The sequence below is a fragment of the Leptinotarsa decemlineata genome, unplaced genomic scaffold, assembly GCF_025532065.1.
Source record: "Leptinotarsa decemlineata unplaced genomic scaffold, Ldec_3_MD MMD2_tig00026340_RagTag_RagTag, whole genome shotgun sequence".
Classification (NCBI taxonomy): domain Eukaryota; kingdom Metazoa; phylum Arthropoda; class Insecta; order Coleoptera; family Chrysomelidae; genus Leptinotarsa; species Leptinotarsa decemlineata.
In genome coordinates, this window is record NW_027412694.1 from 1,070,268 (window position 1) to 1,094,346 (window position 24,079).

The 24,079-nt window shown below is 34.4% G+C and overlaps 2 protein-coding genes across 5 annotated transcripts in view; one reads left to right on the forward strand and one right to left on the reverse strand.

Moving 5' to 3' along the window:
- The window catches only part of LOC111503553 (uncharacterized), a 290,692-nt gene that overhangs the window by 236,198 nt on the left and 30,415 nt on the right, over positions 1–24,079 (reverse strand). The gene's annotated exons all lie outside the window — the stretch shown is intronic.
- Positions 1–24,079, forward strand: part of LOC111511503 (uncharacterized) — a 246,865-nt gene that overhangs the window by 135,198 nt on the left and 87,588 nt on the right. For 3 of the 4 annotated variants that reach the window (XM_074183496.1, XM_074183494.1, XM_074183495.1), the window contains exons 2-3: positions 18,836–19,170; positions 23,477–23,739. In XM_074183496.1, the coding sequence (XP_074039597.1) occupies positions 18,836–19,170; positions 23,477–23,739 (598 nt within the window). Of the gene's footprint in view, positions 1–18,805; positions 19,171–23,476; positions 23,740–24,079 lie in introns of those variants that run through there. The other variant, XM_074183497.1, reaches the window with a different exon arrangement.

Genomic DNA, 24,079 nt, shown 5'->3' on the forward strand with positions numbered 1-24,079 from the left:
CAACTTTGTATTTTCATATGGGTCTGAACTAAAGTAAACCCTGTATATGACTTCATTTTTCATTTTGAATGTAACAACGTATCACACAATATGATTTCATAACCATTTTTCGCGCAAAATGAAAAGTGATTACTTAACCTGCTTTTCTTCAATTTTAAATAGTACACGCTGGAAAAAATGACACATGATTGTTCTATTGTCATAATAATACTGTTGTTTGGTAGAATTTTTGACATATTACCGTTCCTACTTATACATCTCGTTACCTACCTAATTCACCAACAAAGACATTTTCAATAAGCGTTTCAATTTCAACATGTGGGTTGGGATTCTCGCTACAAATGTAATTGGGTCTTTCATCTATCAAAACAATTTAACAAAAGAGTGGTACATGAATTTGTTAGTGAAGGATTTGGAAGACGCTTTAGATAATTTGCCTTTAGCGGTTACTATCAGCTGCTGATTTCAACAAGGTGGTGATCAAGCACATAATGCTGGAATTGTTTGTGATTATTTGAACTGTCACTTCCCAGGAGAGTGAATTTGTACTCATAGTGACACATCCCGGCCTGCAAGGTCCCCCGACCTAACCCCACAAGACTTTTTCTATTGGAGATATACCAAGAGTTAAATGTACTCCCATAATTTTCAAAATGAAGAAGATTTAGTAAGATTGGGTACTGCGTCCTTTAACAATATTGGTCCCAATATGTTAACTCAAGTTTTAAATTCGTCTGTGAGAAGAGCGTACTTGTGCTCAGAAAATAACAGCGGGTTATTTGAACCCTTGTTATGAGTTTCTGTTTATTTCTTGTAATACATAATAGCTCCTAATTATTATATTACAATTACATTTTATAAACTAAACTTTCGATATTGCGACTCATCTTTGTATTCAACAACGCAAAAATTCCGGCAAGTTGTATGTTGAATTTTATTATGAATAAGACACTTGTCATTCGTCACGAAACGAACAACTAACCCATTTCTCATACATTTTGGACATTCCCCTAGAATACATGGAATATACAATGTTGCCAGATTTGCGGAGGCTCAATCATCTTCTACATGTTGCAAAAATATACAACAAGATATACTTGTGTCGACGCGAACACCCTCTAGCGAAGAAAGACATGAACCACTTCCGGGAACTGACTGTACATTTAACAACCTTATATATATATATATATATATATATATATATATATATATATATATATATATATATATATATATATATATATATATATCTCGATCAATACTGCGTCTTTACAAATTAATCCATTGTATATTAATTGTATACATTGAAGTTATTCATGCGTCGTATATGAATATTCAGTTTCAGTTATTCAACAATTCTGCATTTGCCTTGTTGCCATATTCATCATCAAAGATAACTAATATTTTTGCCAGAAGCCTCCAGTGTGTGATTATTGAGATTATTGCAGAAAGTTATAGAATATTCCTTGGTTTTTCCGATTGGTTTATGATTTGCAAATGTGCTTGTCTTTAATATAAATTGAACCTCTGGAGTTTGACTTTTGAATTAGATATTGTATAATTTCACGCGAATTGAATGAATGAATGGATGAATGAATGTATAATTTAAACTGACATGGAAAGAAAATCCATTTTTTTGTAGGTGGTTGACAATGTTTCGTGGTGTATTTCATCAGTTCGGACTTCCATTGTCTAATATAATATAAATTGATTTGAAAACCCTGAAAAAATTTGAAAATGAAAAGGTTCAACTGAAGATAACAATTTTATTAAACAAAAAAACTGAAATTAGAAAAAAATAACAAACAAGCAACTACCAAAATAAATAAAAAAATGAAATGTTATTAAAAGCTGAAAAAAAAATTAAAAAATCCTTCAATTCTTATTTCAAATTTTTTGTTGATAATATTCTTCAATTTTTCAGCTTTTATTAACATTCCAATTTTTTTTTTAAATTGTATGTTATCTCTTTGTACTTTCAGTTTTTTTTATTTAATAAAATTGTTATTTTCAGTTTATCCTTTTCATTTTTAGAATTTTTCAGGGTTTTCAAATCAATTTATATTATATTAGACATTTCATCAGTCCGAACTGATGAAATACACCACGAAACATTGTCAACCACCTTTTAACAAACGTTGAAACGCATATTGGAACGCGCCAGCCGAGCACTAATAAGGTCTCAAATTAATTACCACCGTTGGATGAGGTCAACTCTGATGCAGGATGATACAGAACGTTTTGAAGAAATAAGATGAGAGACCATGGAAGAGGATCATGGACCAATCTTTGCCAAGATTGAAAGCACGTGCTTGAAGATCCGACAAGACATGGAGAATACCCACAATAGGAAGTGGGGAAAGTTAATAAGGAAACAAAATGCAGAACGGGAACAGGACAACTATGAAGCCGCCAACGTCATCAACATGAGTTCCCGCTCGCTCACGGACATAGAGAAATCTTTGTTGACGAAAGGTCTAAACTTCGCCATTGCACCAACATCTGTGCCTACTTTGGAAATAATAACTGCAGTAGAATCCACCAGTTCCTTTATTGATCAGATCGAGGCAGAAGAATTCAGATGGAAAATAAGAGAACAGCTAGATCGAGAATCAGTTCCAACTTCTGACATCAGCAGTGAAGAACGAAGAGCTCTGAATGGGCTACGTAGAGACAACATCATCAACATCTCACCTGCAGATAAAGGAAACGCAACTGTTGTGATGGATACTGATCTCTACGAACAGAAGATCGGAAAGGTGCTTCAGGAAGGAAAATACATCAAGATCGTAAGAGACCCTACTGCATCAATTGAAAGGAAGTTGTACCAGACTTTGAAAAAACACCAAGTCTATTTTACGGAGAAAGAGAGATCATCGCTAACACCGCACCATAGTAAGCCCCTCACTTGTATGGATAACCCAAAATCCACAAACGGGATGTTCCGCTCAGACCGATCATTAGCTCCAGAGACTCAGCTACTCAGAACTTGTCCTGATTTTTACTACCAATAATTAAACCACTGCAAAGTAAAACATCATCTTTTGTGAAGAATTCAAGACATTTCGTTGAACTACTGAGGGAAATCGAAGTCAAAGAGCAGGATCAACTGATCAGTTTCGACGTGGAAAACCTCTACACTTTCTATCGAAGAAGCACTTCGAATCATACAGAAAAAGCTATCCGAAGATGGGGACCTGGAAGATAGAACAAACATACCGATACATTATAAATATAATGTATCGGTATGTTTGTGTGTATTGGTATATGTGTAATATTGAATTTCTTGAGAATGTGACTAACTTGAGGGTGAATTGCTTTATATTGCACAATTTCATCAAGTAGCTTATGCTTGTTGATGCCATAGTAACAAATGTTGTTGGATTGTATCTACTTGTCAGTTCGATTCAGTGATTCTTTGCAAAACAGTAACTGTGTTCTATGTGCGAAAACTCCAGTATGCCTTTCGCGTTTAGTCTAAGTGATTGCATTGATATGTTATTAATTTTTGGGGAATGTCAGAAAAACTGCCGTCGAACACAACGTCTATACCAAGAACGTTTTCCAGACAGACCCATTCCGTCACGAATGACTTTTTCGAGAGTTGTAGAAAAATTGCGAACTGGGTCATTTCCTTCTACTATAAAGCATCGTCATCATACGAGATCTGTTAGAACTGAAGATTTAGAGATCAATGTGTTGGCTTATATTATTATTCATCCACATGTTTCTATCCGTACTCTTGCAGAAGAAGTCGGTGTGAGTGAATCTAATGTACAGAGAATTCTGAAAGAAAATAAATACCACCCATTCAAAATTCAGTTGGTACAAGGTTTGAAACCCACGGACTTTGAACGACGACTTGAATTCATTGCTTGTATTCAGGTGATATTACATGAAAGTCCTAACATATTCAGTCAAATAGATTGGTAATAAGGATCCAATTCGGTGGCCGGCTCTTTCCCTAGATTTATCACCGCTTGATTTTTTCCTATGGGGTTATTTGAAAGATATTGTTTTCACTACTCCCCCTTTGAATGTGGATGATCTGAAAATGAAAATTCGACTAGCGTGCAGTGATATTACGCCTGATATTATTAGAGCGACTTGTACGAGAGAAGTGATTCGACGTTTCGAAGCCTGTATTATATCTAATGGGCATCACTTTGAACAATTTTTATGACTTATTTCTAGGTACCTACCATTCGTATGAAATGATTTATCAAGTTATATTATTTATATTGTTATTAATTAAAGATTTGTTTTCGAATACACCTTTTTCAATTTCGCAATTGTTTCATATTCAAAATGATTCCTGACTGAATTCCACAACTCAAAATTAAAATCATTATTTCGAACACCCAAAATTTTGACTAATTTTCATGTGATCTGATGCAGAGAGAATAATTGTATGAGATATTTTTAAAAATAATAGTCGTTCTCAAGACTTTACATTTTAAGCAATAACTCAACAACGCCGTAACCGAATTTCAAAAACCAAACATGAAATGATATCAGAATTTAACGTAGCATCTGAATATGTAATGATATACAGGGCGTTCTATTTTAAAAAATGAAATTTTGGTTTGTAGCACCTACAGCAAACACCCTGTATATTTAAAAATTATATCAAAATATAGCTCTCATGAACTCCTGAAACTTTTGTATGAAACATTTTTGTGTATCCCCTTCAACAAACCAGATATTGCCTGTCACATAAAATGTGGGACACCCGGTATATATATATATATATATATATATATATATATATATATATATATATATATATATATATATATATATATATACGGAGTGGTTTTGAAACTCTGGCCATTGAAGACGCCTACAAGAAGCCCCGAGTCTGGTTGAGATACGTAGACGACACCTTCATAATATGGAACCATGGGAATGTAGAACAAGACACTGTCCTGAAGCACATCAACAAGGTAAGTCCTTCCATCACTTCCACAATGGAAAAGGGAGTCCACAACGAATTGCCTTTCTTAATTATATTGGTGAAGAAGACCAACACTGAATAAGAAACATCTGTATATCAAAAACCCACTCAACAGGAAAGTATCTGAACCAGAAATTCAAGCACCATCAATCGACTGGGAAAGGAATCATCAAGATTCTACTAGACCGTGCTTTTGGGCTTTTGGGCTCTGTAATACAAAGGAAGGTCTCGAAAAGGAACTAGGCATCATCAAAAATGACCTTCAACGGAATGGTTACGCCAGAGTGATGGTAGAACAGGGCTTAGCTAGAAGACAGCAAGAACTCCACAAGGACGAGGAGCCGACACAACCAGTACTTGTACTTCCCTACATCAGAGGATTATCGGAAAGAATAAGAAGGATTGGGTCCAAGTATAACATTAGGACCTGCTTCAGATCTGGGAACACTATCCGTAGCAGCCTCTCGAAAACCAGGCCACCAAACGCGAACTCCGATTCCAAGAATTGCATTTACCATATACCCTGCGAGTGCAGAGAATCATACATCGGTGGAACTAAGAGGTCAGTGGAAGTTCGCATTACTGAGTACAATAAACACACACAGCGAGGAGAAACCAGCAAATCCGGAATAGCAGAGCATGTTTGGACTCATCAACATAACATCAAGTGGGCTCAAGCTGAAATCATCCACAGAGAGGAACACCGGTTTAGGAGAAAATTCAAAGAAGCCGCGTATATGTTGTCTAACAACGCATTTCGTCAAGCTAGCATAGAAATACGTAACGTATGGAAACCTCTAATCAAGCAATAAACGACCAATTCCCGCCAAACGGTCATCTCCCGCTAAAACCAATGAAGCGGAAAGAGTGAAGAGGGGATAGGTGAAAGCACTCGAATGACCTATAAATAGTCAGATCTCGGAGGAATAAGTCAAGTTATCACCCGAAGACGATTGTGGATACTAACAATCGAAACGTCGTTTTGGTAGTTGCTTGTATGTTATTTCTTTGTAATTTCAGTTTTTTCGTTTAATAAAATTGTTATTTTCAGTTGATCCTTTTCATTTTTGAATTTTTTGAAGGTTTTCAAATCAATTTATATTATATTAGACAATGGAAGTCCGAACTGATGAAAAGAAAATACATATGGACGTGGACAGTTTCTAGTAAATAAGTTTTTGGTCACTGACACCAGACAGCATATATTTTTCCATTTTATTATGTTATATCCGACCTTGTTGTTCATTATCACTTTCTGTTATGTACAGGATGACCCTCGAGTGATGACTTCAGACTGAGAGCTTGCATCGAAAACACTGCCCTTTAACAAATAACAAAACAATTCATTAGATATTGTTGTTTTATGAGTTTACAAAAAGTTCTCGATGACATATACCTATCTTTCAATGGATGCTAATGAGATCCATTTCAATGTTTGAAATAATGGTAACATATACATTGGTAAGTAATTGGAACTATTTAGACGGAGATGATAAAATGTAATTCAAAAGAATTTTTTTGAAGTTGTAACAAAATTGAAACTATCACACAAGAAAATGATTTTAGGCGGCCTGACAAACCATTGTGACAGATCTGATGAAGAAAGGTTCCAAATGCATTGGTTTTGTTTTCCGTAGTGAACAGATTCTCCACAGAATAACTTCTGTGAAGAATCCTGCACTAACACCTTTCGGATATAATCCAACGCCCTTCGTGGTATTAGCCAGGGGAGTAGTTGTTTTCTGATAGGTATCAGTCCATTAACCTACTGTGTAGGGTATTGAGACTGGCCTGAACGAATTGTTTTCTTAGATGATTTGATTTATAGCCAGTCTTCAAGTATTCCCACTGACTATACGTGAAAGATTTCTTTCCTCATACGAGGAATTGGTCAAATTTTGGATATGCATTTGGTTACCTCGTTCACAGGCAGATGGGGCGACGACAAACCTGTTGTTTGTTGTAGTCTTCAGCTTAGTTCGAGGAATGATACTCTGACAGAATTCAATTTTCAATTATCGGAAATCATCGACTTTATGTTGATGATATACACTACCTTGCACTGACGAGTGGCCAAACAGCCCGAAACCGGTCTACAAGTGTGTTCCAATAATTGAAAATCTATTGCGGCAGTTGTTTCGCCAACAGCATATGCAGGAATAACTTCTGTGGAGAATCCTGCACTGACACCTGTCGGATATAATCCAACGCCCTTCGTGGTATTAGCCAGGGGAGTAGTTGTTTTCTGATATGTATCAGTCCATTAACCTACTGTGTAGGGTGTTGAGACTGGCTTGAACGAATTGTTCTCTTACATGATTTTCTTTCAAACTTCCTTGAATTCTGCGTCCGAATGTAATATCAATATGCAGCAATGTTTTCTGATTGGCTGTTGGAAAATGGTCCGAACGAAAGGGCATCAAATGTGAATTGCAAATTGATGGACGCATCATTGATAGCAAGATGTATATATATATATATATATATATATATATATATATATATATATATATATATATATATATATATATATATATATATATTTATATATATATATATATATATTTTGATTGATGCAACTAATTTTTCTTTATTTTAAGTATTTCAATATCAAATTCTACAAAAAGGATTTGAAGCTTTATATCTTCTATTAATTATCTGCGAGCGCTTTCGACAGTTGGTAGTACTGTCATCATCTGGCACTCCTCAGGAGTGCCAGATGATGACGGAGTGCCAAAATCAGATGAAATACGAAAGTAATCGATCTAGTAGGTCGCTATTAGCGATAGTGACAATTAAATTGGTATGACGCTTTCAGTTTGTGAATTTTCCAAATTGAATTATTACTAATTGTGTGTTGTTGTTCTGTTGTTGATTTGTTACTTTAATAATTCACTTCTTATTAAAATGGCATACACGAATGAGGAAATGGTTGATATGCATTACGTTTACGGTCTGTCGCAGGGGAATCTGTTGGAAGCTTCTAGAAGATATGCTGAAATGTATCCTCAACGGCAACATCCTTCACATAATATTTGCTCGACTTTGTGGTCGCCATCGAGAATGATCACGATGAGATTGATCAAAAGGCTAGATCGCAAAACTTAAGAATTTTCAAATTAGATGAGAGGCAGCAGGAGAATTCAGCTGAAGTTGTGATTGAACTTTTTGAAGCACATGTGGCTCAGTAAAGTAAAGCTCAGTAAAGAAGATATACTTATGTGTACCAGAATTGGGAAGAAAAAAAGCGATCGGCCGAGATGTATCTTGCTGACGTTGGCTTCTTTAAGACTAAAGCAAAACATCTACAGTACAAAGAAAATGTTTGAAGGATCGCGTATAGTCTTGAAGAAAGATTTAACAGATAAAAGACTCATACTCATGGAGGCAGCCATCGATAGAACGTCGCTTAGAAATGTTTGGTCTTATAATGGGAACATTTATGCTTTGAAGGACGGTAAAAAACTTGCTATTAGAAATAAAAATGTTTTGAGTAAATTGTAATCAACCTTTTCTTTTCTTTTCTAAATATTTTTATTATCAATTTAAAATGAGCTCACATACTGTTGTTATCTGAGAATTATATTCTTGTTTATCCTTGCATACATCTTTGTTCCTATCTCTTATAATAAACAAATACTTTACTTTTTTATCTATATCTAATATCGGGTGCAAACTAGTTTTGGCTAATTTCATATTGTGAACACAAAAACTAATTTTACTTTATCTTCAACTTTTACCATACTATAAATAAAGTGTTGTATGTGAACTTTTTTTAATTTCTGAAAATGGTATCCACTATCAATCATATGTAATGATAAATGAAATGAAAATTGGGCATTTAAATATTAGATCTATTTTTACAGGATTTTATGATTTCAAGAAAATTGTATTGGATAACAACATTGATATAATATGTTATTGTCTGAGACATGGTTAAGTCCGGATACTGAATCTGATGTAGTTGATATTCCTGGGTATACATTCTTCCGCAAGGATAGGATCGGTAGAGGTGGAGGAGTTGCAGCTTATGTTAGGGTATCCGTGAATTGCGTAATCTTGCAGGTAGACATGGTCATGAAAAGTGCTGTTGAGTATCTCTTATGGAAAATCAAAAACCGACAACATAGTTTCATTGTCGGTGTTTTTTATAGACCACCTAGTGCTCCATTGTATGACGTAATACAAGATGTGGATAATATCTTGACTGTGACATATCACACTGCGGATTGGATAACTTGCTTGAGAGATTTCAATGTAAATTTCTTCAATTTAGATAATTCGCTCATGCATTGCTTCGAATCATTTGAGTTTTCACAAATTATCAATATTGCAACAAGAACTACTAGCACTTCTAGTACATTACTCGATGTTATTTTAGTTTCGTATACTGATTTAGTGAACAAATATGGTCCTTGCCTGTACATGAAATTTCAGATCATGACTTTCGTCTCTTCAACGTAACTAATCTTTTAGATGATCTTCATGATCTTCCATGGCACAATGTCATTATTGAGAATAACATCGACAGAAAAATTGAAATTTCCAATGAATTTATTTGACAATAATGCTCCTTTCGTTCAAAGGAAAATAACTAAACAACCAGCCCCTTGGCTGAAAATCTTGCAGTATTGAAAACAGAGGGAAATAGAGCACTCAAGAAATTCAAGAGAACAAAAATCAAATCAGATTTTGATAGGTACAAAGAACTAAGAAATCTTACACTTTCAGTAACCAGAAGTGAAAAAAAAGCTTAGTTCAATCATGCACTCCAAATGAAAAACCCGAAGGCACCTGGAGAACTCTGAGGAACCTGAGTATTTACTCAAGTCCAACAAATTCGACACCTGAGCATTTATCTAACCCTAATTCTTTGAACAACTTTTTCTCTACCTATCTGCAAAATGTAACCAGTAATTGTGATGATAAAATAATGTTCTTCAGTAGATCTGTTCAAGATACACAATGTGATTTTTCATTTAGGTTGATCACCATTGAAGAGGTCAACAATATATTGCATAATATACAGACTAAAGCTTTTGGAACAGATAGTATAAACGCGAAAATGCTGAAATATTGCAGTCCTCTCATAGATAAATATATTGTACATATAATAAATTGCTGTATTGAAAAATCATATTTTCCTGTAATATGGAAGTGCTCTGTTGGCATACCTATTCCAAAAAAAAATCCTAAAGATTTTGCAGATTTGAGCATTATAAGCTTGCTTTCAGCTCTATCTGAAATTTTCGAAAAATTTCTTTATACTCAAGTGTATGATTATTTCATCTCAAAAAATTTACTTCCTGATTGTCAATGTGGTTTTAGACCTGGAAGAAATACTGAAACATCTTCAGCAACTGTAACGACAGATATTTTAACAGCCTATGATCAAGGTTTAAGTAGTGTTTTGGTGTTACTTGATTTTTCCAAAGCTTTCGATACCATTAGTCATGAACTGCTTCGTGCTAAATTGAGATATTATGGCTTTGATAATAAATCAGCGTTTTTAATGTGGAATTATTTTTTTACGTTCTCAGAGAATATTAGTCAATGATTCGTACTCATCCAAACTTGATATTCTTTCAGGTGTCCCGCAGGGGTCTATACTGGGCCCATTACTTTTCATTATATATACTGCAGATATTTTAAATGGAATAGAACTTTGTAAAGTTCAAGCTTTTGCAGATGATACACAGCTTTATCACAGTTTTCATACTGAAAATTTCGAGACTGCAGAAAAAATCATGAACAATGAATTGAATAAAATCAAGACATTATCAGAAGAACACAACTTGAAACTCAATTCTGAAAAATCCAAAGTATTATATTTCGGTAGTAAAAATAATATGAACTTCTTGAAGAATAGTTTTAATCTTCAAATTCATAATACTCCACTGGAAATCTGTGACTCAGCCAGAAATCTTGGTTTAGTATTAGATACAGACATGCGTTTCTCTCAGCACATAAAAAATCTTATTGGAAAATCTTTCGCATCCCTGAAACTTATTTACCATAGTAAGTAAGTAAGTTTACCCATTTATTCAGAGAAAAGTATCCTGATTTACCACCCATATCGCGAAGTACCGTAAGCAAGATCGAAAAACAGTTCCGGGAAAATGGGAATTTAAGAAAAACAAATAATCATCGTCGGAGTGCGCTCAGTGAAGAGGTTAAAATAAATGTTCTCTCTGTCGAAGAAAATGACCATGTCCCCACTAGGCAGATAGCTAGGGAACTCAAAATTAGTCAGTCTTCAGTGGCAAGCTTTTCTCAAAGCTGAAAAATTTCATCCATATGAAATTACAATCCTTCAGGAAGTCACCGAAGATAATCCAGAAAGGAGACTCCAGTTTTGCAAACAAATGATGGATCAACTTGACAGGAATGTTGTTCAAAAAGAAAACGTTCTATTTTCTGACGAATCAACGTTTATGTTGTGGGGTAAATCGTCAAAATTGTTGTTATTGGGCAGACAGAAACCTACACTGGATGAGCGAAGGCTACACTCAACATCCAGAAAAAGTCAATGTTTGTGCAAGGATTGTTGTGCAAGGATTGATTATAGGACCAATTTTCTTTCAAGAATATCTTACTGGAGCAAGATATTTTGAATTTTCGCAGGAGGACCTACTTTCGAATTTGGCTATTTTGTTTCCTTGTCCTATAGAAGCTGACGTTCGGAATGGAAACATCTGGTTTCTACAGGACGGCGCGCCTCCTCATTTTGCAAGAATATCGTCAATTGACAGAAGAGCCGTGGTAGTACTGTGCTGAGGTCTGAATCCTGATTGTACAGATGTTATAATATGATTTTCATTGACGTACTCATTAATCTGATTTTTCAGAATCGATTTCACTAGTTTAGAGAGATACGAGAGAGATTACGATTGTAATTGGTCTTAGGTCAGAAAGGACCGTAGGTGAGTTACACTTGACCTGAGAGATAACCAATCCATCCTTCCAACATTTTGGAAATTGACAACTGGTAGTGATAAAGTTTATGAGAAAGGTGAAGTGATTTATCAAAAAAGAGTCAATGAGATTGATCATTTTGAGGGATACCCCGTCAGAACCCGTCAGAACCCAAAACTTTGCTCTTGATGCGTCTTAGGGAACTTCGCACAATCTCACAGGTGGCTGAGGTGAAGATAAAGGAATTTTTAGTTCCTTCCGAATTAACATATCGATCTAATAAGGACAATTGGTGAGCAAATCTGATAGGTTGAGGTATGGAATTGAATTGCTGGTTAATGAGATTGACGTCTTTTGATTCATCAGGGATATCTGATTTTTTGTTGTTCCTCAGGATATCAAGCATTCTTAAGGTATTCCAAGTTGCTTTGGAATTTTTATTTCTCAAAACAAAGTCCAGATATGCTTACGTCGTATCGCACTACATGTATAATTTCTGAGGTCCTTATAGCTATTCCAATCGGCGATAGATAAAGATTTCTTGTATTTACTCAGAGCTCGAATAGATTAAGAATGTTGTCGTTAAGGAAGGAGACCACGTTATCGAATTGATAGATGAGATTCCACTGAATATTCAGGACGTCTAAACGGAATAGATTGAAGTCGAAGTTACGATAATCGCGGAAAGAAACCATGTTAACTCTTCTAGAAGAAACAGAAGCATTAATTTTCCACATCACTGACATAAGGTCTGAAATTCTCTGAATATCATATACATTCACATTCAATATCCTTTCCTTATCAGAGACAAGGACGATGTCAATAAGGGATTGAGAGTGAGCAGTTATTCGGGTAGGCTTCTCTATGAGCTGATGAAGATCGAACGAATTTATAAAATCTGTAAGGAGTTAAGAACGCCGGTCGTGGGTTAATAGGTTGATATTAATATCGCCGAGAGCCAGCAAAAAATCACATGAAGGAAGTAGGTTGGCCATGCTGTCTTCGAGTTTGTTTAAACATTGGATCAAATCAGTTGAAGGGGGCCGGTATAATACTTCAAAAACGAGAGTTTTACATCTGTGGGTTGTTGAGATCCACAACTGTTCAAGATGAGAACTTATAGGACTAAAGAGTGTTTTGAATTCAATAGAGTTATTTATGTAGATGGCAACGCCACCCCCTCTGTCAATTCTGTCGGCACGAACTGAAAGATAATTGTTAATCCAATGGTATCAGAGTCAATTAAGGATATTTTCCCGACTGAAGCATATACAAAACAAATAATTCTGAAAAGTGAATTAGTAAGGGTGGTAGTCATCAAAGCGGAAATGAATATATTGAATATATGTTTTTTTTTCGTTAATCAGCTGTCGCACCACTACGAATATTACAGTAACCAACAAATAAAGTGTGGTCTTCCTCAAGGCACGGTTTTAGGACTTCAACTGGGATGAAACTATATCGCAGGCTGAAGTTGGCATATCAATTTTGAAACATAATTCGAGTTATGACTTGGTCACACTTAATATCACGAAAACGAAATTCCTGTCATTTTCATGTAGTGAAAAATATAGATAGATAAGTAGATTTATTAGTCCTTTGTGTTACATTATGTAGATGGGACAGGTCATATTTCTCAGGTATAATATAAATGTGTTAGATCATAAGATGTCATTTGTGAATGAAAAAATAATGTGACACACATTGTAAAAACGAAAACATACATATTAAAATATAAGTAAAACATAGAATAGATAGTTGAACAACATGTTACGATATATACGTCACAATGACAGTGATCTGACATCTGTTTTTTAAAAACTTGAGGTGGCAGCATCTTCATATCGCATGGCAGTATATTAAAGAGACGGATACCAGCAAACATAGGAGACTTTTTATACTTTGCGTGATGGTGTTTTTAGGTGATGAGCAGATGGTTATTTCTAGTATGATAATTATGTACTTCCGATCTCGACTCTAGTTGTATTCTATTTTCATAGATTAACGTCAATGTTTTTAGAATTAACAAACAGGCAACAGTGAGTATTTTATTTTGACGAAAAATTTATTTACATGACTGTCTGTAATCTAGATTGAAAATTAGCCTCAGTAATGCTTTCTGTTTTATGAAAATTATGTCCTCCCCAGTTGCTAAACCCCAGACAGCAATGTTGTTGTGAATAATGGATTGAAACTTGGCGAAATGAACTGATGTCAATGCTTTAGTATCTAATTTATTATTAAGGGATTTAATAAGATAATTTGATTGATTCAAATTCTTGGATGTGAACTCTATATGCTACCGCCAAGTGAAATGTGAGTCAATTATTGTTCCTAGGAATTTCGATGAGCTTGTTAATGCGCCAAGGATCCATTCCGGAAGATGAAAATGAAATCATGTAGGCTTCAACATTAATTTGTAAATTATCTGCAGACTGTTTTTCTCAAGTTATCTATAAGTCTATTTCTGTAACACCAGTCATCAAATGCGTGTAGGACTGAGTTTACAAGGTTATGCATTCCTTCCGTTGTTTTACTTGGAAGAATAATGGAAGTGTCGTTTGCGTAAAGGTATATTGCTACATTACTTACATTATTAGGTAGATCATTCACATATAACCGAAAAATTATTGGACCGAGTACACTGCCTTGAGGTGAACCATATGTTACATGGAATTCATCAGATATTATATCATTCAGTTTCATCTGAAAATATCTATTTGTTAGGAAATACATTATGAGCCGATTTATATTTCCTCGAATACTAATCTTAAATAGCTTATCTGATACGAATTTAATATTCAAGGTGTAATAAACCTAATACAATGTTTTATTCTATCCATTAAATCATGTACTTCTAGTTCGAAGTTGAACGTTGCAGTTTCTATCGAGCGATTTTTCCTGAACCTGTGTTGGCACTTTGTCATTAGATCGAATGTTTCCAAGTAATCATTTATCCTGCCAGATATTTTTTTTTCAATTTTTGAGAATATACTGATTATTGATATGAGACGATATTTCTCGATATTTTTACTGTCACCATTTTTAAGTATAGGGACAAGGACCACAATTTTAAACAGGTCAGGGTGTCCAAAGGAAATACACAAGTTTAATATGTGTCCTATAACTTCAGATGATATATCCACACATTCTATGATTATTCTTGTGGATACTTCATCATGCCCTGTGCTTTTCTCATTGTCTAACGAGGCTATAACATTATTTACTTCATCCGTAGTGACTGGTTAAAAAAACATGTTTACATTAACATTTGGCATTGTGGTACAACTTTCTGAATCTTTCCCCGGGAAATGTGTCCTGATTGTCCGAATATAACTACGAATTCTTCTTCTCTACTGATTAATTTGTCATTATGACTTATTACTATACATTTGTTTTTATTATTTTTATGTGGTTGTTTTTTATTATTCCAGAGAGTTTTGGTTCAATTGGTAGAATCCTGACCTTTTTCATGAAATGAATTATTTTTTCCTGACGTATTTCTTCGCTATTTTATAAGCGGTGTTACTATTTTCCGAGCTTTCCTGTTCCCTCAGGTGATTCATGTGCTTGAGATAATCAATTTTCCTCTTTGATAAAGTGGAAAGGGTAATTCTGTTATTTTTCTCTTGGTATATTTTATTTCTTGTGGATTTAGGAATTGCTGCCTCAAAACACCAATGAAAATGTTCCCAATAAAAACAATCTTTTAACACTTTCGAAACCTATAATAATTTCACAAAAAATTATATTAATGAGATACTTTCCTCAATTGACCAGTGTGATGAAACGTTGATGTTTTTAGACTTAAAAAATTATGAGATTCATATCATTCAGGAAATAAAAAAATTGAATATCGAAACAAAATTATCAAACTAGAGACTCCTTCACAACTCCCAAGAGTTACGAGAATAAGAAACGGAGTAGCTTTTGCTCCCAATTAACCGAAAAGGGAATGCGACAATCGAAACAGGAACATAGAAATGGAGACCTATCATTCGGAACAGAAGGACAGCGGAAAATAGATTGTGCTGTTATTTGAAGGGTTGTTTGTTTTGTTGAGAATCCTAAGATTGATCGATATTAAAAAAAAATACTGAATACGGTTAGTCTGGAGAAATGAGTGATTTTCAAGGGGGTCGCACGTGAGCGCAATAAATGTATTGCTAAAAGTTTTTATTAAAATTTAGTCAATTTGTGCATTCCAAAAATGAGTTGAAACTCCAATGTCCACAATTTAACAATATTGGACACCATATGCAGAATATAGTAGTCAAGTAGATTAAAGAGCATGAGGTTGGTAATTTTTTCCGCAAGCATATATTTTCGCACTCTTATAACTCGCAATATTATTCGAAAGATTTTCTTTCAGAAAAATCAATATTCAACCTTTGATAGTTATTGTAAAAATGAAGAAATCTAGTTCAACAAATATACATAACATGAACTTCCATTGAAGAAGCCCATTTAGTCAGTAATTTCGAATTATGAGTTTTGCCCATCACATAAGATATAATACTGCATTTTCAAAAAAAGAGTGGAATATGAAATATTTTTTTGTTACTTCAATCTTATTCGAGCAAAAATGAACTCAATAACTTTTCAGAATATATTTTAAAAATTAACACAATAATCCAATATACTATTGTGTTGAAGATATTTTTCAAAATTGATTAGCACGATTCCAATTCAAAACCTCATTACCTAAATGTTATTGTTGCTACTGGCATTCCATAACGTGCCATGTGATTGTTATTATTATCATTTGAGAGAAACTGAAACGGATCAATACTATAAACCCACCAGAATATTATGAAACATTTTACAGTAAAAAAAATCCCGCCTTTCTAAAATCTCCAAAGTTTTTACCAATGGCCGGGAGCCTTCGCAATCAATTTAAAAGTAGACAAAATATTAGCTGGCAAATCTCGTTATCCGTGCCAGTATTTGTTCTCAGTTATTCGTTAACGAACTCTTGCCCAATATTTCTCTCCGATGAGTCGTTTTATTGACTTTGCTTCATAGGAAAGAGACCGAGATGGGTTTTTCCTTTGTGAACGGTAATTGGAAACCTCTTGTCGACCATATCAGCTATAAGGCGAACGTTAGTGAATAGAGCTCGAAATTTCATGAAATTACATATTACGGTCTAGCGCTGTTGTTGATTAGGTTATCACGAATTGGGTTAGAAAATTCTTCGTTATGAAAAAAAACTAATAAAATTGAATTATTTTTTTAGGGGCCCTTATATTCGTATAGAACTGAAATTAAAGTCATAGTTGAGACTCTGATAAGCTGAGGAGACAAAAAAAGCTGAACAATTTCAGTACCACAATTCAGATAGAAATCCAAATGAGAAAGAATAAGAATCCTTTGCCGGGACTCATCAATATCGCGTTTTTGTGTTTGTAAAATACTGTAGAATAGTCATGAATAACATTTCAGTGATGGTTAATTCGAACTAACTAATTGCCTGAATATAGTTTGCATAACTGTTGCTGAGTATTTTGAATATTTTTTGGCCCCTGATTTTTATTTCAGGAAAAACTCATTTAAGCAGAAATTTCATTAGGTTTGACATCATTCCGTTCCCTCAACTTTATTATTTCATATACAATCTCCTTCTTGGGAATATCCCAATTTCAAGAAAACATCACAAACATCAGCTCTCTCGACCGCAATGGGAAAATTTTAAAGGTATATACAAATTCAATATAGATATATAACCTTAACTAACTGTCGATCTGAAACGACTTTGGAATAATAATATGATTATTCTACATGATAAAGTTATAGTAATATATGGAAATCTTGAGAGAATTTGTGATCCAAATCAGTACAAGATCGTTTAAGTACCAATCCATTTTTTGTGTAAGAAATTACTATTTCTTATTTCGGAAATGTTTCACCTAGAATGATGTCAAAAACAATATAACATTTCCTGGGTATAAAAAAGGTAAATTTCGAGTTCAACCCGATAATTGAATGCGTAAATTAAATATATTTTTCTTCCAGAAAAAATGTATTTCAATGTTTCTTAGTCTTAAATGATCATTATCATGATCAAGATATTAAAGAAAGAATATAGGGGAGAGAACTGGTTTTTCAATTCTGAAGACAAAGACAGATTAAGGTCTTCTGAACGTAAATGTATATATACAACTACTTCATTTTGATATGAAGTAGGTATGAAATAGGTACCCAAAGTGACGTGAAAAATAATTTCATTATAAAATAAAAGACCAATCATAAATAATTTTTCCGGAGACAAAAAAAAGTTGAAGTTCATCTCTTCTTGTATATGTAACCTTCCAAAATTTGAAACAACTGAATTGACAGTGAATTTGTGTAATAAAGGACACATTGAAAAATTCACCCCGAAAATTAACTGCATATTAGGAAATATTGGAGAGTGCAATGAATATATATCTCACAAATTTTTCCTATAAATACAATAATCTATGGAAAAATTGGAATTTATATAGTTACTGAACTTTCGAAGATAATTGATACTTCAGAAAATAATCCCTTCATGTTCTCAAAATGTAAAAAAATCACTTGTGAAAACACCTCAGACGATAACAGATATATTTCTTTTGACAAATGTCCAACTAATGAATGAAAAATCGAACTGATGGAATGATTTGTGAATACGTTACTGACTGAGTGGACTATTCAGTACTTTATAATAGGCGGTAACTATTAGAGGAGAACTTTTCAATTTACCCTTCATTACACTTTAGCAAACCCTACCGTTCTGGCATTTGTTGATTTTTCATATCGTGGAAGGTTAAATACCTAATAACAGTAAGAAAATGTATTTATTGAATTATTCCAAAATATATCATTACAATTTTATTACATTCAAGACATCAAAAAGTGAAAATTTGGACTCTTCTCGAATAATTCAATCTCAAAATTCTGTATTTTCCCCTATATCAACCAACCCTGCTTTCATTCTAGGTGGTCCCAAGGACTTCTCTTCCACCAAGGAGCTGTCGATTGCGCCCGAGCCGCCCTTCTCCTCCCACTAGGCATATCCATATTCCACTGCCAACCAGTACAGAAGTGTTCGCTCGTCGAAACCGCTTTTCTGCTACTCGTCACCGTCGCAACCGTTAACATGCTCACCACCGTTTTAAACGACTCTCCAGTTTTTCCAGACGATGACGATTCTGACGTCAGCGCCATGTCCGACGTCCCTCTACTGATGGACTCACCCCAATGTGTGTTATTTGGCACTTTCATGATCTGGTTCGCGTCGATAACCATCAACTTGGGACCGACGTTCTTATCGGGTAGGTGTGATTATATTTCTCCTACTGTTCGTGATAATAATTACAGATTTTCTCTCAATATAGATGAACTTTTTTCTGTCTTAGTCACTCAATCATTATATTCTGGGCAAATCACTCACTTGAATGAAAATTTATTTGCATTTGTTGAAAAAATCGATGAGCGAAGTTTTGAGTTAAGGTCAATCGATTTTTCATGCTGCTGCTTGGAAGCCGCCAAAGTTGATTTGTATAGATTCTGTCTTGATTTTATTTGTCATATTCTTCTGGAGATGATTGTTTGCCTCCTCCCATCCAATGTATTATATATGCATAAACTATAACGACCTGTCTCTGTACCTTCATTGACAGTTAAAATATCCATATTTCATCTCTTTTGGAGCAGTTCTTCTATTGTTTTATGTTTTTATTAAGGTTTTCCCGGGCGTGTTCGCAGGTATATTTCTACATGATTTTTCGCGGTTCTTATAAACTCATTTTCTGATATGTTCCTCGTATTCTTACGGGTGGTTCAGTGTCTATATACGAAGTTGATGATTCTTGTCTAGCATACTCATCAGATTTTCCACCTTTTCCGTTAGCATAAACTTTTGTCCAGTAGATGTGTGTGTATTGACAAAACCAGTAGCTAGCTGTAAAGTAAAATATGGGTCACACAATATACTTGAAAGCGATACACCTCTCTAAAATTTGCATCTTTTCTTCGATTTCGAAGAACTTTATTTTGAAATGTAGAGCTCAAAACACTGTACTTTGGGGCCAAATATCATTTTTTTACAAAAACCAAGGCCTGCTGAAAATACTTCCATAGTTTTTCTGGAAAAAATCAGAATCACCATGGGACTTGGCACACGCTTGAATGGTGGTATACCAAATTTCATAAAAAATATTCAATAAAAATAATTATGTAGTCGAATCAAAGAAATTTTTATTATAAATCATTTCAAGTACCTGGTGGATTGAAAAGTAAAATAATCATTGAGTAATCATTGATAAGTATGTGACAAATTAAATAAACGAAAGAACATATTAATTCTGATCGATTATTCATTTGACAAATTGAACAATTGAAAAACAATATTCGACAAATTATTGTAGACCAAAACAGGAATGAACGTTCATCAAATTTTTGTTGTTTCAATCAATCTGCTATTCATTGCAATGCACTTGTCACACTTTTTTCTGAAATTCATAGTTGTTCTGTTGTAATTTCTACACAAACTACAGATATTCTGATGCGTAGTTTTTCTACTGACTGTGGTCTGGACTTTCTGCTCCACAGTACCCCAAAAAAATCTAGCGGGGTCAGATCCGGTGATCTTGACGACCACTCAATGCAAGGACTATTTCGACATATCCATCGATTTCCATAATTATTATTTAGCCATTCTCTTGAATTAACTGTATCATGTACAGAACACTCATCTTATTGAAACTTCAAATTCAGGCGATCCTGCACTGGTAAGTTACGTATTGCGTCCCGAAACTCATTTCTCAAAAAGTCTGAAAATATAGTTCCATTTATATTTTGGAAATATTACTTTTTTGCGTTCATAACCCAATTAAAATTATTCGCAGACCAGTACTTTGGATTTTGGGACAATACTTCTCCATTTGTTGTGAACATAGCTTCATCACTGAACAAAATTGTTTTAAAGAAGTTTATACAGTCATTCAAATATTTTCTTCGAGTCCACAAACAGAATTCTAACCTCCTTTCTTTATCTCCCGGTTCCAGAGTGTGTAACATTCATGGGTAGAATTGTTCAATTTTATTTTTTACAAGGGATATTAAAGTTCAAACTAGCCGTTCGCAAGCTTGAATGCGGATTATTACGAAAATATTAGCACCCCATTTCTATTTTCACAACGTATTTTGTTTCTGTTTTTGTGTATATACCTCGATACACAGCATGTTTCGTTAAAAACAGAATTTATATGCTTCACCGTACTGCTACTCACTGAAAGTTTATCAGAATGAGTGTTATGAAATTCTCTGGCAGCTTCTCTTGCCGAAAGAGCATTATCTTCGACAAGGCGCTTCTTCAAGGCGTCAACTTCATCTCGCACACTTAGTTCTTCCATGATAAATCACTAATTCTCACCTAATATTTTTCTTACTAATCGGGCATAATCTGACGTCACCGTTTCAATACAGTTTTTACCAGTAGCAACAATAAATAGTTTTTTGCTTCCAGTACCAAATAAAAAGAGCGCGATTTTGCATATCTGCACAGTTTTTCACGAAAAACTCACGAAGATTTAAAAACCCTTCAAAAGCTGTGCAGTTAACATTCTATCATGATATAATGTGAATGTTGATTTGACCACAGAACTATTATCGAATATTTTTTGTTAAAATTTGGTATACCATAATAGAGGGTACTCGGTCCAATGGTGCTTCAAAATTTTTCCTTAAAAAATCTCTAACACGATTTCTTGTCAGTTTCATTCCTTTTTGAGTTTGAAAGCCGTGGATTTTTGGAATTTCTTTCTGACGTTTCGCTGGCGCGAGTGGCTAGCTTCTTCAGAGGTTTAACCATCATGGCTTGCTATCCGATGACTGTCAGATGAGTCATCGGACAGCAAGCCATGATGTTTAAACCTCTGAAGAAGCTAGCCATTCGCGCCAGCGAAACGTCAGGAAGAAATTCCAAAAGTCCACGGCTTTCAAACTTGAAAAGAAATGACACTGAAAACCTCAGCCGTGAAAGTCTAAACCATTTTGTCATGATTTCTTATATTTCAATCCATAAAAATTCTCAGCAGGAAAGAAAATGATATTCAGTACCAAAGTACAGTTTTTTGGTTTCTATAATTCAAAATAAAGTTTTTCGAAATCGGAGAAAAGATTCAAATTTCAGGAAGGTGTCCCGCTTTCAAGTGGGTCACACTATATAAGTGCCTCTGTCCCATGTTTTGTTTTCAACCAGTCAATACCATGGAAATTCAATTATATCAGAGGAACATTTTTATTTTTTACAAGCGGCGTAAAGTTGTTTTTGACCTAATATTTCGTTAGGTCAGAATCAGAAAACTGTTCGAGACCAATATGTTCCCAAAAAGGACAAAAATTTGTCAAAAAAATTAAGACTTATATAGAAAATCAATAATTACAATCTCAAATATTTGGTATATTTTTATATCTTAACCAATCATCAGTATGATTTCCAGAAGCGAAGATCTACAGGCGACCTTTTTAGACATGACCCACATTTGACATGGTTTAATCGAGGAAGACGAAGATTTTTCTGCTGTTGCAATCGGTATTTTCAAGACCTTTGACCGTGTCTGGTTTACTCATTAAGTTTCGATGTTATGGCTCATCAAATCGTCTTTGTTCGAGGCTTTTCAACATTTTCAAATGAAGTTTCTTTTAAACTGAAACTGCTGATTCCCTTTCTGATACCTTCACTATCAACGTTGGTGTTTCACAGGGTTTCATATTGCCTCCAACCCTTTTTATATCTATTATACATTAAATATTTATTGAAGAAATCTGTAGACAGCGCACTATTGGAGTTTCATATCTCGATGATAATCTGAAGAAAATTTCATTTTGGGTTGACAGAAAGAATACCGGACATCATAATATCAGGGCACAAAATTCCGTTAGTTGCGTTGATAAATTTGTTGGCTGTCGAACTGGATACCAAAGAATCTTGGCACAATCACGTTACTAGTTTAGCAAAGTCAAATTTTTCGAAACATGGTACTTTATTACGAACCAGAAAGGTGTACACATCTAGCAACTTTCAATTATTCATAAAGCTCAAATTAGACCTACTTCAGATGGTTTTTTCCGAATGAATATAACCTACAGTAATTTGAATCCAACGTTAATAGCTAATTTCCCACAGGCCCCGAACCCAGCACTTTTATGCAGTGCTTGTGCATATTCATAAAGGTTCCATATAATACATATACGACTTGATTCATATTGATGGCACTGAAAGGTCAAAATCAGCCTACCAAATAACTCCCTTGAAAAAAAAAGGTTGACGTTTTTCATTTTGTATAAGGCTGAAATATTTAGAGCGATACGTTTTTTAAATGACACTCTGTATTTCAAATATCTGCAGAACCCTTATTTATCAATGGGATTCTCACAGAACAAAATATTTTTCATTCAATTTCAAAGTAGATTATCCCAGGTTCAACGATTTTCAGATTGTTAATTATTTGTGAACAGCTGATAACAACATTGAAATGTAGCTTTGACGTTCTATGAAATAACCAACTTTGGAAAAAATGTTCTCAGAATTTTTTGTTCAAAATGCATGTCAAAATGTTTTCATTCTTTTTTCAGGTGCATTAGCAGCACAAGGCGAAGGAGGCCACAAAGCACCTTCTTGTCCTCTCATTCATGGACCGTTAAGGCACTACATCCTCAATGCCCTCTGGATAGCAGTTAACTTGGTATGCGTCTTTCTGACCCTGTTTCATTTACGAAAACTACACAGGGACCTAACTAAGGCAAATGTGGAAGCCGTCAGGGTAGCGGGGCTCGTTACGACGCTTGTCAACGTCACAGGAGGTCCAGGAGCGCACATGAACGCTAACGGAGAGAGGGTAATATAAATTCAATGTTTCATGTAGTATGTCGGGAATTAATGTGATTAATAATATCATATTTTTGGAATGATTCATTTTAGTAACCTTCATACACTTGGGGCAACGATTCATCACACATGGGACATCAATACCTAACGAGTTGTCGTATGCACAAATTTATGACGCATGTATAAAGATCCATTGACCATAATGTAATAGACATTTTCATACCAGTTTTTCACAAAATCATTTGATTTAATGATGAGGAATTAATGAATGAAATCATTCTCCTCTTATCCATAGCGAAAACGTTGAAAATAATCTACCTACTCAAGATGATACCACAGATTGAATAAAG